Below are 14,823 nucleotides of genomic sequence, written 5' to 3'. Positions count from 1 at the left end.
CACCCTTAAACCTGCACACAGGGAAAACTGGGAATGATGATAAACACTGAACTCAGATCTTACAGGTGCCGTTAGGTGGGTTGTGAATAAATGCTAACTGAGCAGCAGCGCTGAGGGGGGTTGCAGTGAGCAGAACTGACACAGCAAACTGGCATGGTGGATGGTGTCACATATGAATGCAGTGATGCAACTCAGGTCAACTGACTGCTCACAGCAGAACACAGGATCACTTACATTATTGAGATAGTTTGGCTGCAGAGGCCCCTGAAGGCGTTGGCGGGGACTTGCTCTATCAGGCTGTTCTCATTCAGCTGGCTGTAACACACAAAACAACACACAGCACTGGAGAAAACAATGACAAACTGACAGATCAAACTGACTGAAGAAAGCAACTTTAAATATGGGGACACTGGTTTATGGATGACAGTCAGCTTTGTGTTGGTTTTACTGCCACATGGAACATTCAGCAGGCAGGGTGATTACATCACCACATAGCTCATTATGTGGACATACGATGTGTTCAAATGCATTTGGGAAATAGCAACCTCTAGTTTGGACCACATTTGAAAAGCTTTTCGTATTTCACTTGTCTGTTGCAGCAGGTGACAGAAATTAAATCATGAACATCAAGCATGGATTCTTCTATTTTTTTCTTCAGTTTTCCAGCTGCTTTTTTGGCAACTGCAGTAATTGTATCAACATGGTGGTGCAGCATGGCAGCGTCCATGGGGGGGGGGTACATCGATTCACTGTTGCTGTTTAATTATACACAAACGAACAGATGGTTATAAATGCTTTCTTGCATTTCTGTTAAAACTACCCATAAATCATACACACTTTAGCTTTAAGTTCAACAGTTTGGTATACACTCACCGGCCACTTTATTCACACATTGCTAGTACCAGGTTGGACCCCCGTTTGCCTTTAGAGTTGCCTTAATTCTTTGTGGCATAGATTCAACAAAGTGTTGGAAACAGTCCTCAGAGCTGTTGGCTCATATTGACATGACAGATTCTCCTCTGACCTCTGACATCTGACATCAACAATGCATTTTTGTCCACATAACTGCTGCTCACTGGATATCTTCTCTTTTTGGATCATTCTCTCTAAACCCTAGAGTGCATGAAAATCCTCAGAAATACTCAGACCAGCCCCTCTGGCACCAGTAACCATGCCATGGTTGCTAGCTGCCCGTCTAAACTGAGCGATCTGGGTAGAAGGGCCTTAGTCAGGGAAGTCACCAAGAACCCAATGGTCACTCTGTCAGAGCTCCAGCATTCCTCTGTGGAGAGAGGGAAAGCTTCCAGAAGGACAACCATCTCTGCAGCAATCCACCAATCAGGCCTGTATGGTAGCGTGGCCAGATGGAAGGCACTCCTTAGTAAAAGGCACATGGTAGCCCACCTGGAGTTTACCAAAAGGCAACCTGTAGGCTCTCAGACCATGAGAAACAAAATTCTCTGGTCTAATGAGACAAAGATTGAACTCTTTGGTGTGAATGCCAGGCATCATTTTTGGAGGAAACCAGGCACCATCCCTACACTGAAGCATGGTGGTGGCAGCATCATGCTGTGGGGATGTTTTTCAGTGGCAGGAACTGGGAGACTAGTCAGGATTGGAGGAAAGATGAATGCAGCAATGTACAGAGACATCGTGGATGAAAACCTGCTCCAAAGCGCTCTTGAAATTGGGGCGCCAGCTTATCTTTCACCAGGATAATAACTGTAAGCACACAGTAAGATATCAAAGGAGTGGTGTCTCACTAATTTAGAAGATCTTCACTTAGCCTGGAAAAAGAGTCTGTTGCTCTATAAAAAGCCCTCCGTAAAGCTAGGACATCTTACTACTCATCACTAATTGAAGAAAATAAGAACAACCCCAGGTTTCTTTTCAGCACTGTAGCCAGGCTGACAAAGAGTCAGAGCTCTATTGAGCCGAGTATTCCTTTAACTTTAACTAGTAATGACTTCATGACTTTCTTTGCTAATAAAATTTGAAGTATTAGAGAAAAAATTACTCATAACCATCCCAAAGACATATCATTCTCTTTGGCTGCTTTCAGTGATGCCGGTATTTGGTTAGACTCTTTGTCTCCGATTGTTCTGTCTGAGTTATTTTCATTAGTTACTTCCTCCAAACCATCAACATGTTTATTAGACCCCATTCCTACCAGGCTTCTCAAGGAAGCCCTACCATTAATTAATGCTTCGATCTTAAATATGATCAATCTGTCTTTATTAGTTGGCTATGTACCACAGGCTTTTAAGGTGGCAGTAATTAAACCATTACTTAAAAAGCCATCACTTGACCCAGCTATCTAAGCTAATTATAGGCCAATCTCCAACCTTCCTTTTCTCTCAAAAATTCTTGAAAGGGTAGTTGTAAAACAGCTAACTGATCATCTGCAGAGGAATGGTCTATTTGAAGAGTTTCAGGTCAGGGTTTAGAATTCATCATAGTACAGAAACAGCATTAGTGAAGGTTACAAATGATCTTCTTATGGCCTCAGACAGTGGACTCATCTCTGTGCTTGTTCTGTTAGACCTCAGTGCTGCTTTTGATACTGTTGACCATAAAATTTTATTACAGAGATTAGAGCATGCCATAGGTATTAAAGGCACTGCGCTGCGGTGGTTTGAATCATATTTATCTAATAGATTACAAGTTGTTCATGTAAATGGGGAATCTTCTTCACAGACTAAGGTTAATTATTGAGTTCCACAAGGTTCTGTGCTAGGACCAATTTTATTCACTTATACATGCTTCCCTTAGGCAGTATTATTAGACAGCATTGCTTAAATTTTCATTGTTACGCAGATGATACTCAGCTTTATCTATCCATGAAGCCAGAGGACACACACCAATTAGCTAAACTGCAGGATTGTCTTACAGACATAAAGACATGGATGACCTCTAATTTCCTGCTTTTAAACTCAGATAAAACTGAAGTTATTGTACTTGGCCCCACAAATCTTAGAAACATGGTGTCTAACCAGATCCTTACTCTGGATGGCATTACCCTGACCTCTAGTAATACTGTGAGAAATCTTGGAGTCATTTTTGATCAGCATATGTCATTCAATGCGCATATTAAACAAATATGTAGGACTGCTTTTTTGCATTTGCGCAATATCTCTAAAATTAGAAAGGTCTTGTCTCAGAGTGATGCTGAAAAACTAATTCATGCATTTATTTCCTCTAGGCTGACTATTGTAATTCATTATTATCAGGTTGTCCTAAAAGTTCCCTGAAAAGCCTTCAGTTAATTCAAAATTCTGCAGCTAGAGTACTGACAGGGACTAGAAGGAGAGAGCATATCTCACCCATATTGACCTCTCTTCATTGGCTTCCTGTTAATTCTAGAATAGAATTTAAAATTCTTCTTCTTACTTATAAGGTTTTGAATAATCAGGTCCCATCTTATCTTAGGGACCTCATAGTACCATATCACCCCAATAGAGCGCTTCGCTCTCAGACTGCAGGCTTACTTGTAGTTCCTAGGGTTTGTAAGAGTAGAATGGGAGGCAGAGCCTTCAGCTTTCAGGCTCCTCTCCTCTGGAACCAGCTCCCAATTCGGATCTGGGAGACAGACACCCTCTCTACTTTTAAGATTAGGCTTAAAACTTTCCTTTTTGCTAAAGCTTATAGTTAGGGCTGGATCAGGTGACCCTGAACCATCCCTTAGTTATGCTGCTATAGACTTAGACTGCTGGGGGGTTCCCATGATGCACTGAGTGTTTCTTTCTCTTTTTGCTCTGTATGCACCACTCTGCATTTAATCATTAGTGATTGATCTCTGCTCCCCTCCACAGCATGTCTTTTTCCTGGTTCTCTCCCTCAGCCCCAACCAGTCCCAGCAGAAGTCTGCCCCTCCCTGAGCCTGGTTCTGCTGGAGGTTTCTTCCTGTTAAAAGGGAGTTTTTCCTTCCCACTGTCGCCAAGTGCTTGCTCACAGGGGGTCATTTTGACAGTTGGGGTTTTTTTTGTAATTATTGTATGGCTTTGCCTTGCAATATGAAGCGCCTTGGGGCAACTGTTTGTTGTGATTTGGCGCTATATAAATGAAATTGATTTGATTTGATTTGAATGTCCTTGAGTGGCCCAGCCAGAGCCCAGACCTGAATCTGATTGAACATCTCTGGAGAGATCTGAAAATGGCTGTGCACCGACACTCCCCATTCAACCTGATGGAGCTTGAGAGGTGCTGCAAAGAAGAATGGACAAAACTGCAAAAGACAGGTGCACCAAGCTTGTGGCATCATATTCAAGAAGATTTGAGGCTGTAATTGCTGCCAAAGGTGCATCAGCAAAATACTGAACAAAGGGTGTGAATACAAGTCAATTATTGCATGAAGTCCACTGAGATGGTTTACTGCAGCCTCCTTCAGAACATGAACTGTTCCTTTCCTTCTCCATACTCTTCTCATCATTCTGATAAAAATTAATCTAGCTGTCATCTGTCTGAAAAATCTTGCCCCACAATTGGGCAGGTTTTTAAAATACATTTTTTTTTCTGGCAAAGACTAATCTGACCTTCCTGTTCATGAGTGACACCAATGGTTGGTACCTTGTTGTAAGCCCTCTGAATTTACATTTGATACATGTACCTCCTTCAGAGTGTTCTTGACTTGGGTAGGTGTTATGAATTAATTTTACTTCCCCAAAGAATGAATTCTACCATCAACCACTTTAATTGTTTTTTGTTGGTTTTCTTGTACATCAGATGTTCAACTAGTATGCCACTGTGAACGGCATCCCCTCGCCTCAGTTACGGGGCGGCGCCCATGCGTCGCTTGCTTTTTGAACAAACCAAAAAAATCAACATGATGCACTCCCTCGCCAAATCGTCAGGCGGGCACCTCGTACTCCTCACCACGTAGTCTCTGTGACTCAGAACATGTGCAACATGAGACAACTTGTGAGGAGTTGCCACACACTTTTCTTCTTATATGGTTGGAAAGGAACACCACTTCTGGAAGTGACTGAACACTCCAGCAGTCTCCAGCCACTCCACTCTGCAGCAGGCCGGCACCCACTTGACATGCAAGCACACGCTGGGCTGGACGCATGAGCTGCATGAACCGGATTCATTGTGTCAATTTATTTATTTATCTGGGGAAAGAAGTGGGAAAATAAGTTTAATGCTCCTGGTCGGTGCACACTCGACATGCTGGGTTTGAACGCACAAGCTGCGTGAACCAGATTCATTGTGTCAATTTATTTATTCATTTTTCTGAGAACAGAAGTGAATTTAAGTTTAATGCTTCTGGTTGGCCCACACCCAACATGTGTGCATGGACAGTGTGCTGGACATCATCTGTGCATTGAATGAGGAGTCTGTCAGCATTTCTCCTTTATTTTATTTTTAATGGAACGCTTCCAGAGGATCTTGGTTTCTTGGTTTTAATTATTATTTATTATTATTTTATTATGTATTTTACTTGTATTATTTTCAGTGTCTTTTCTGCCTAAAGTCGGGGAAATTTTCACCACCTGTTTCACATAATAACAATGTAATTGTCTACATCGGTTGTAAATACACTCAACAAAAATATAAGCGCAGCACTTTTGGTTTTGCTCGCATTTAGTATGAAATGAACTCAAAGATCTAAAACTTTTTCCACATACACAATATCACCATTTCCCTCAAATATTGTTCACAAACCAGTCTAAATCTGTGATAGTGAGCACTTCTCCTTTGCTGAGATAATCCATCCCACCTCACAGGTGTGCCATATCAAGATGCTGATTAGACACCATGATTAGTGCACAGGTGTGCCTTAGACTGCCCACAATAAAAGGCTACTCTGAAAGGTGCAGTTTTGTTTTATTGGGGGGGGGGATACCAGTCAGTATCTGGTGTGACCACCATTTGCCTCATGCAGTGCAACACATCTCCTTTGCATAGAGTTGATCAGGTTGTCAATTGTGGCCTGTGGAATGTTGGTCCACTCCTCTTCAATGGCTGTGTGAAGTTGCTGGATATTGGCAGGAACTGGTACACGCTGTCGTATACGCCGGTCCAGAGCATCCCAAACATGCTCAATGGGTGACATGTCCGTTGAGTATGCTGGCCATGCAAGAACTGGGACATTTTCAGCTTCCAAGAATTGTGTACAGATCCTTGCAACGTGGGGCCGTGCATTATCCTGCTGCAACATGAGGTGATGTTCTTGGATGTATGGCACAACAATCGGCCTCAGGATCTCATCACGGTATCTCTGTGCATTCAAAATGCCATCAATAAAATGCACCTGTGTTCTTCGTCCATAACAGACGCCTGCCCATACCATAACCCCACCGCCACCATGGGCCACTTGATCCACAACAGTGACATCAGAAAACCGCTCACCCACACGACGCAACACACGCTGTCTGCCATCTGCCCTGCACAGTGTGAACCGGGATTCATCCGTGAAGAGAACACCTCTCCAACGTGCCAAACGCCAGCGAATGTGAGCATTTGCCCACTCAAGTCGGCTACGACGACGAACTGGAGTCAGGTCGAGACCCCGATGAGGACGACAAGCATGCAGATGAGCTTCCCTGAGACGGTTTCTGACAGTTTGTGCAGAAATTCTTTGGTTACGCAAACCGTTTGTTTCAGCAGCTGTCCGAGTGGCTGGTCTCAGACGATCTTGGAGGTGAACATGCTGGATGTGGAGGTCCTGGGCTGGTGTGGTTACACGTGGTCTGCGGTTGTGAGGCTGGTTGGATGTACTGCCAAATTCTCTGAAATGCCTTTGGAGACGGCTTATGGTAGAGAAATGAACATTCAATACACGTGCAACAGCTCTGGTTGACATTCCTGCTGTCAGCGTGCCAACTGCAAATCTTGCGACATCTGTGGCATTGTGCTGTGTGATAAAACTGCACCTTTCAGAGTGGCCTTTTATTGTGGGCAGTCTAAGGCACACCTGTGCACTAATCATGGTGTCTAATCAGCATCTTGATATGGCACACCTGTGAGGTGGGATGGATTATCTCAGCAAAGGAGAAGTGCTCACTATCACAGATTTAGACTGGTTTGTGAACAATATTTGAGGGAAATGGTGATATTGTGTATGTGGAAAAAGTTTTAGATCTTTGAGTTCATCTCATACAAAATGGGAGCAAAACCAAAAGTGTTGCGTTTATATTTTTGTTGAGTGTACTATGTGCACAAACGTGATGCTGAACATCTGTGAGAGTGCCGCGTGGCATTTGCACGCACATACTTTTCGCGTGTGTGCCGCACACTATGTCAGTGTCCATCGTGTGGTATGTGTGTGGACTGCTCCAGATTTGTGGCTGTATTTTTGGCGCCACTCCGGACGCCATTCAGTGGACAGTTAACCATCATGTGCGCACATGTCAGGAGGACCAATTCAGTGGGATTCCACATGAGAAAATTATTGTCTGTTTTTGTGCAATTCTGTGTCTCCCCCTCCTCTCCACCAGTCGTGAGTCAGTGAGATACTAGCCTTTCTTACCTCCTCAGTGAATTCCTCCTTTTTAATAACGTACCAAACTGTTGATTTGGTCACTCCTCCAGTTTCTTCTGTGTGTCTGATTGGTTTATTTTGTTTTTCTCATCCGAATTATGTCCTCTATTTACAGCAACAACGTTTTGGATCTCATATTGAGAGTTCCAGTGTACAGCTACCAAAATTTAAATTCCACAATTGGAATCAAGTCCAGACCTTTTATCTGCTTATGTTACCAGAGAATAATGAGGGAAGACGTCACACTTAACCATGGCTGCTTATCAGTCAATTTTCCAATTATATACAGCCTTTGAAAAGGGAGGGTCTATGCATGAAAACTGCTGTAACTGATTAATGATTAATCTTATATGTTTTTGTTAAACCTGTCAAATTAAAGCTGAAAGTCTGCGATACAGGAATATCATGATTGTTTCATTTCAACTCCATTGTGGCAGGGCACGGAGGCGAAATTACCAAAATTGTGTTACTGTACCAATAGTTACGTATGTACCCATGCCACAAGGCATGAGGTCAACATTCTTTACCAAGTCCAGCCAGCAAGTCTTAAATAAACCTTTTGAGGATTTTTTTAGAGTAATTTTTCTGCATTTGTGTGGATCTGAGGTGAGCGTGTTGACTTACAACAGGAAGCGGTCAGCAGCAGAGCGAATCTGGGTGACGTCAGGAAAGCATAACAGTCCGGTGTTGGAGATGACCCTGTGACACAAAATGTCACGACATGCACACTGGGACCTCCAAACAACATACACTTTATGACTGCTTGTGACACTGGGTGAATCATACAACATAGCATTCGTCACACCAAAAGAGTTAAAAAAAATATAACGCAATGCTAAAATACCCTCGGCCGTATGAGCCTTGTGTTCTTTATAATTTGCAGTTGTTTAATTTATTATTAAGATCCTGTTGTCTTACATACAATTTGTACATGTTCAATGAAGCCCCTCTATTAATCAGTCAATCAAAAACAATATTTATGTTTTAACAGCGTCTGAAGGACGCTTTGCGTGTGTGTGTACAGTTATGCAAATTTGTGCAAATCAAAGAATATTTGTAGATCACCCTCTGTGCATTTGCTGGTATTAATGAGACAAATTTAACTCCATAGGAAGTTAGCTCTGAGTTAGCAGACATTAGCATGCATGCTAATGCTTTAAAATGTGTTATCAGGTTACAAAAAGAGCGTTTTCAGTGTTAGAAGTGCTTATTTCTCTCTATGTTTTTTCTAATATCTGACAAAGAGGATATATTTACACACAAAGGAAACAGAGTTTTGCAGCTAGCTACCAGCCTGTGAAATGTCACCATGCTAACGTCCGCGAAATAATTTCAGGTGTTATTAGGTTTCAAAAACGGCATTTTCGGTTTTAGAAGTGTATATTTCTCGCTATCTTTTATATAATATATGAGAAACATGCATATAAACACAAAGCAAAGCAGTTTTGACCAGACCAGCCACTGACATCATGGTGCAGCTCTAATCTGATTGGCTGTCCTCCCCTGCCACTCAAAAACAAAGGTTTAAACAGAATGTGACATTTTAACCTCTCAAAATATTTCTTAAAATATGTCAAGGTTAACCATTTTGTCCCAAGAATGTTCCCTGTGAATTTGAAGAATGTGGCAGTAATATAACTGGACTTATGCTGTACACAGACAGACAGATAGACAGACAGACGGACAGACGCCAGGTCTTCACAATACCCGATGGCCATATGTTGGCCTCGGGTAAAAATGACAAATTCATAAGAATATTCAACAACATACTCAAGTCAGACGCTAAGATTTGATGTTAAGATGATGAATCCTGTAGAGATCCTATTCTGGACATATTTTGGGAAAAATCTTTTATCCCAGAACACATTTGAACACTTGTTTTGTTTTGTTTTGTAGAGGATCCGGCCTAATTAAAAAATAATACATGTGGTCATGTGGGAGCCTGTCAGAAGCTGACTTATCAATCATGACCCATTTTAAAAGAGTGACTTGGAAAAACACAAAACCGAGCAGTGCACATCCTATCATCCTGCTGCACTCACAGATACTGCAGTTTGATAATGTCCTTGAAAGCATCTGGATGGATGTACCTCAGCTGCGGTGATCGCGTTATGATTCTGAAAGAAAAACACCAAATAAGCCATATAAATGTGCACGACGTAGCCTCAGGTGTGCATATCGTATGATTTCATTACTGACTGCCGCACTCACATCTCAGTGAGCTCTGACAGATTAGAGAAAGCAAAAGCTCCTATGGTCTCCAACGCACCGTTTTCTGAGATGTGGCTAAAAACAGTAAAATAAGGCAGTTATTAAAAACTCCTGCAACTGGCTTATCAGCTGCAATGAATGAAGGATAAATTCAAAATGAGAAAACAAAAATGAAATAGTGCACAATTTGCACTAGAGTGCTATTGTGCAAGTGCATCTGTGCACACGTCCCCACATGTTATGGCATTTCTCGAGGCCCGCTACTTGTATGGTATTAATTTTGGTGTCACATTATTGGTAAGATTCTATACAAACCTCTGTAGGCTTGAATGGAACAATTTGTCAAAAACTGAAGTATTACCATGGATAAAGATGAACTGGAGTCCTGTGTCTCCGTAATCAGTGAGGCCAGAGAGAAGAATTTCATATAAAATGACAGTGACCCCAAGTTTGTATTTGTTCCAATCGGACATTTTTCCTAATAATGGCCTCAAATGAATCCTTTGACTTTTTACTCTGATGAAATAGACTATTACTATGTTCCACTGTCCAGTGAGGCTAGACAGAAGATTTTGATGTAAAATGACTCAGTGACCCCAAGGTTCTAGTTGGTCCCATTGTTATTTTTTTCTTAATAACAAATCTAAAGTTATGCTATGAGCGTTGACCCTGGTTAAATAGATTCTCACTGTGTTTTGAGAGAGATCTAAAATTACTCAGTAACATCAAATTTGTATATGTTCCAACTAAACATATTTTTCTGAATATAAAATGAAATTTATGCTTTGGTCCAGATGAAATGGACTCTGACTGTGTCTCACTAATCTCTGAAACAAGAGAAGATTTCCATCATAATTAGTCAGTGACCCAAAGTTTTGGGTTTTTTCCAATTGCACATTTTCCTAAATTAATGCTTTGAGCTTTCACTCTGATTAAATAGCCTCTTTCTGTGTCTCACTAAATAATTAGAGGAGAAAGAAGATTTTAATGTGAAAATTACTCAGTGATCCAAATTGTTCATTGTTCTTCTGAACAATGTCTTGAACATCCCATTTTCCTCAGGCTTTCAAAGAGAAAGCATGTTCAACAGGTGCTGGCTTCATCCTTAAATAGGGGACACCTGATTCACACCTGTTTGTTCCACAAAATTGACGAACTCACTGACTGAATGCCACACTACTATTATTGTGAACACCCCCTTTTCTACTTTTTTTTTACTAATAGCCCAATTTCATAGTCTTAAGAGTGTGCATATCATGAATGCTTGGTCTTGGTGGATTTGTGAGAATCTACTGAATCTACTGGTACCTTGTTTCCCATGTAACAATAAGAAATATACTCAAAACCTGGATTAATCTTTTTAGTCACATAGCACTACTATTATTCTGAACACTACTGTATGTTATTTTCTAAAGTATTTTAGTATTTTCCTGAAATCCTGTCTTTCTCTGTATGGTGACAGTATGCAGAAGGGAATAGTTTTGATGAAAGTTGGGAATAATGCAACATGAATATCAAAACTACACAACCAGTCTGAACATGTGCTTGAGGGCAGCTGTATACCCTCAGAACAATTGGCCTGGTTCTTTGACATATTTTGTCTCTCGCCGCCGTATCTACCGACTCCCATTTGTTTGGGTTGATCATTTCAGAATTCTTAGGTCCTCTTGTTCCACCTCAAAGACAAAATACAAAATGCTGGATAACGTGCATGACACTTGGGACAGATGGATACTCACATTTTGGTGAGCCGGGCGAGGTTGATGAAGGCGTACGCGTAGATACTCTCCAGCTCACCGTTTTTCAGGATGAAGCTGAAGTCAGAGACAGAGGAGAAGAGGAGGAAGGGGTTCAGAGAAGTTTAGTGGTAATCCCCAACATCCTTCTTTTCACTTCTTGTTTTTTTTTTTTTTGGGGGGGGGGGGGGGGGGGGGGGGGGGTGATGCAGTGTTTTGACTTACACTGTTCATTATGTGCTGTATCAAAGGATAAACATACTTACAGTTTCTCCAGATGCTGCAGGCTGGCGAGGGCGGCTCGAGGAATCACGCGGATCTGCGTCTCCCTGACTTTCCTGTCGATGCATAAACACCCACCCATATTACAAACGGAACACACCGAGGATTAGGACTAGGATTAGGACTCGGATTAGGATTAGAACTAGGATTAGGATGAGGATTCTTTCCTGATGCAGAGGAACAGCCATTTTCACATTGTTCAGTCATTCATTTATTCATTCTCTGCCGCTTATCCGGGTCCAAGTTGTGGTGGCAGCAGACCAAGCAGCTCATCCCACATTTTCCTATCCTTGGCCACGCCCTCATACTCCTCCTGGGGGACCATGAGACATTCCCAAACCATTTGGGAAATTTCAATTTTAATTTAATTTCAATTTATTTTCATTTATATAGCACCAAATCACAACAAAGTTGCCTCAAGGTGCTTCACACAAGTAAAGTCTAACCTTACCAACCCCCAGAGCAAGCACATAGGTGACACTGGCAAGGAAAAACTCCCTCTGATGATATGAGGAAGAAACCTCAAGCAGACCAGACTCAAAGGGGTGACCCGCTGCCTGGGCCATGCTACCAACGCAATTGACAAAACAATTTACAAAACAAATATACAGGAAATGTTGCTCTGTTTACTAATAAAATTAATTTAAAAGGGTAATATACCATATTTAACCCCTTAACGCCTGAATTTATATAGCTGTATATAAAAAAATGTTTTGTGTGTGTTTTTGCCTTTAAGTAGATGGTAAATAATGTTGAGATTATTAATTTCACTTTTGCACAAAAACTAGATAGTAATATTTGGTATTCTGGTAATGACTTTATGTTATAATGTTATAATAATAATGATGGTATGTTGCAAATTTGCGACAACAGGCATACAGGTCAATTTTGTAAGTTGCATATTTGAGTCAGAGATTGTAGCATATATGCGACGATGGGCATTAAGGGGTTAAATATACCATATACCAGGGGTGGCCAAGTTCGGTCCTCGAGAGCCACCTTCCTGACACTCTTAGTTGTCTCCCTGCTCCAAAACTCCTGAATCCAATGAAAGACTCGTTAGCAGACTTTTAATGAGCCTTTCATTGCATTCAGGTGTGTTGGAGCAGGGAGACAACTAAGAGTGTCAGGAAGGTGGCTCTCGAGGATCGAACTTGGCCACCCCTGCCATATACCATACCACACCATAACTATACCATATTTTCCAAAATATAAATTCCACCAATCAAAAAATGCCTCTTAAAATAAAAAAACAAAAAACATCCCATGGAATCTTGCGGGAACTCGGTGGCAAGCTCACACTCAAACAAGAGGTGCAGAATTCTCACTCACAGTGAAACAGCAAATGTTCAAATGTCAAACACTTCCTGGTATGGGTGGAGCTAGAGCGGAGGACGGGGTTTCACTGGACTCTCTTGAAATCTGATTGGACACAGATGATTGACATATCATGGCACCACACGTCTGGTTGAAAGACCTGCATTTTCAAATCAGTGAGTCACATTGACTGCTAGGTTCCTCCTGTCCAGTAGTTTGTGCTGTGTATCACAAAAAGTTCTAATCCACCTTAGTAGAAGAAGAAAAATGTTTGCTTCAGATTTGAACTAAACACGTCGTTTCAACTATGGACTTCTAATCACACCAAACTTATACTGGTGAGTAAATGACCGTATTTTAGCCCAGAAATGAGGCCCAGGTTGTTAAAAGCAGCATTTCTCCTTTAATTCGGGTGGCTTATTGTTGTTGGCTTATTAGTGCAGCAGGTAACTGAAACAATCCTTCAAACGGTGATACGAGCATCAAATTCAGCACAAATACAACTGGAGCAAAATTAATGGAGCAACTTTAACTTTTGACCTATGTACAAAATGAAACTGACCTTTGCCACCATTCTTCCTGCTTTTACCTCATAACTCCATAACCTTCAATCACAGATTGTCCAAACTATACCTTTTTGGAATCTTTATGATCAGGCAAATAATGTGGTGTAGTTTTCTATATGATTGGAGCATCTTTTAATTTAGACCAGGGGTGGGCAACTTGTTCCAGAAAGGGCCAAGAGGGTGCAGGTTTTCTTTGCAGCCACTGATTCCACCCGGTGGTTTGGGGGTGTGTTAGTGCCCATGGCACAGACAACTTACACATCTGTGATGGCACCATCAATGCTGAAGCCACATTGATTTGAAGCCAGGTTTTGGAGCAACACATGCTGCCATCCAAGCAACGACTTTTTCAGGGACATCCCTGCTTATTTCAGCAAGACAATCCCAAGCCACATTCTGCACGTGTTACAACAGCGTAGCTTTGTAGTAAAAGAGTGTAGGTACTAGACTGACCTGCCTACAGTCCAGACCTGTCGCCCATTGAAAGCACAAAATACGACAACAGAGACCCCGTGTTGTGTGGGCCGCTGAAGAGGAGGTACTGCTGGCCCACCACCAGAGGGCGCCCTGCCTGAAGTGCGGGCTTCATGCACGAGAGGGCGCAGCCGCCTCACAGGAGCAGCTGGGAGTGACAGCTGTCTGTCATCACCACCTGACAGCTGTCACTCATCACCACATCATCATAAAAGCCGGACGACAACTCCACCTCCCTGCCGAGATATCTTCTAGTCAAGAAGGTAAACTCTCAGCCGTTTAACTGTGCCGTATGCACGTGATCTTTTTCTGAGTGTTTGCAGGAGATCCTGGTGACTGCTTTCAGCTGGTGCTGAGTTTTGTGGTCCGTCTAGGAGTGACGTTCTTCACCCCTCACGCCAAAACGGATAAGAGGCTCTCAGGCTCTGCACTACTGTGTTACTGTGTTGGAGGTGGAGGTGTTTTTTCCCACCTGGAGAAAGACTGCTGTTTTGCTGACTGTTTGCTGGGTGTGTGCTCACACCCACTCTTGATTGTTTCTGCTTCCTGCCAGCAGTACCAGATCCGACAGCCGGAGACGGTGATCACCTGGGGACTCGGGACTTGGCGGCTTCAGTATTCTCCGGGTTCGGTGGCGGTGGAAATCGTGTGGGTGCCGGCTCCTCTCTGGACGGACGTCTTCTATCCTCGAGCCTGCCCACACGTCACCTTGTATATCTTGACTGTAACCCAAATTCTATGTGTGTCTGTATTC

The 14,823-nt window shown here is 42.3% G+C and overlaps 1 protein-coding gene across 1 annotated transcript in view; it reads right to left on the bottom strand.

The window, feature by feature from the left end:
- The window catches only part of fshr (follicle stimulating hormone receptor), a 49,210-nt gene that overhangs the window by 15,628 nt on the left and 18,759 nt on the right, over positions 1 to 14,823 (bottom strand). The window contains exons 2-7 of the mRNA XM_034194517.1: positions 11,697 to 11,768; positions 11,434 to 11,508; positions 9,695 to 9,769; positions 9,526 to 9,600; positions 8,108 to 8,182; positions 235 to 315 (exon numbers count right to left, since the gene is read on the bottom strand). Of these exons, the coding sequence (XP_034050408.1) occupies positions 235 to 315; positions 8,108 to 8,182; positions 9,526 to 9,600; positions 9,695 to 9,769; positions 11,434 to 11,508; positions 11,697 to 11,768 (453 nt within the window). The remainder of the gene's footprint in view (positions 1 to 234; positions 316 to 8,107; positions 8,183 to 9,525; positions 9,601 to 9,694; positions 9,770 to 11,433; positions 11,509 to 11,696; positions 11,769 to 14,823) is intronic.

This window comes from Thalassophryne amazonica, chromosome 18 (assembly GCF_902500255.1).
Source record: "Thalassophryne amazonica chromosome 18, fThaAma1.1, whole genome shotgun sequence".
Lineage (NCBI taxonomy): Eukaryota > Metazoa > Chordata > Actinopteri > Batrachoidiformes > Batrachoididae > Thalassophryne > Thalassophryne amazonica.
Note: the sequence above shows the minus strand (reverse complement) of the source record. Positions and strands in the feature narration are given on the sequence as shown.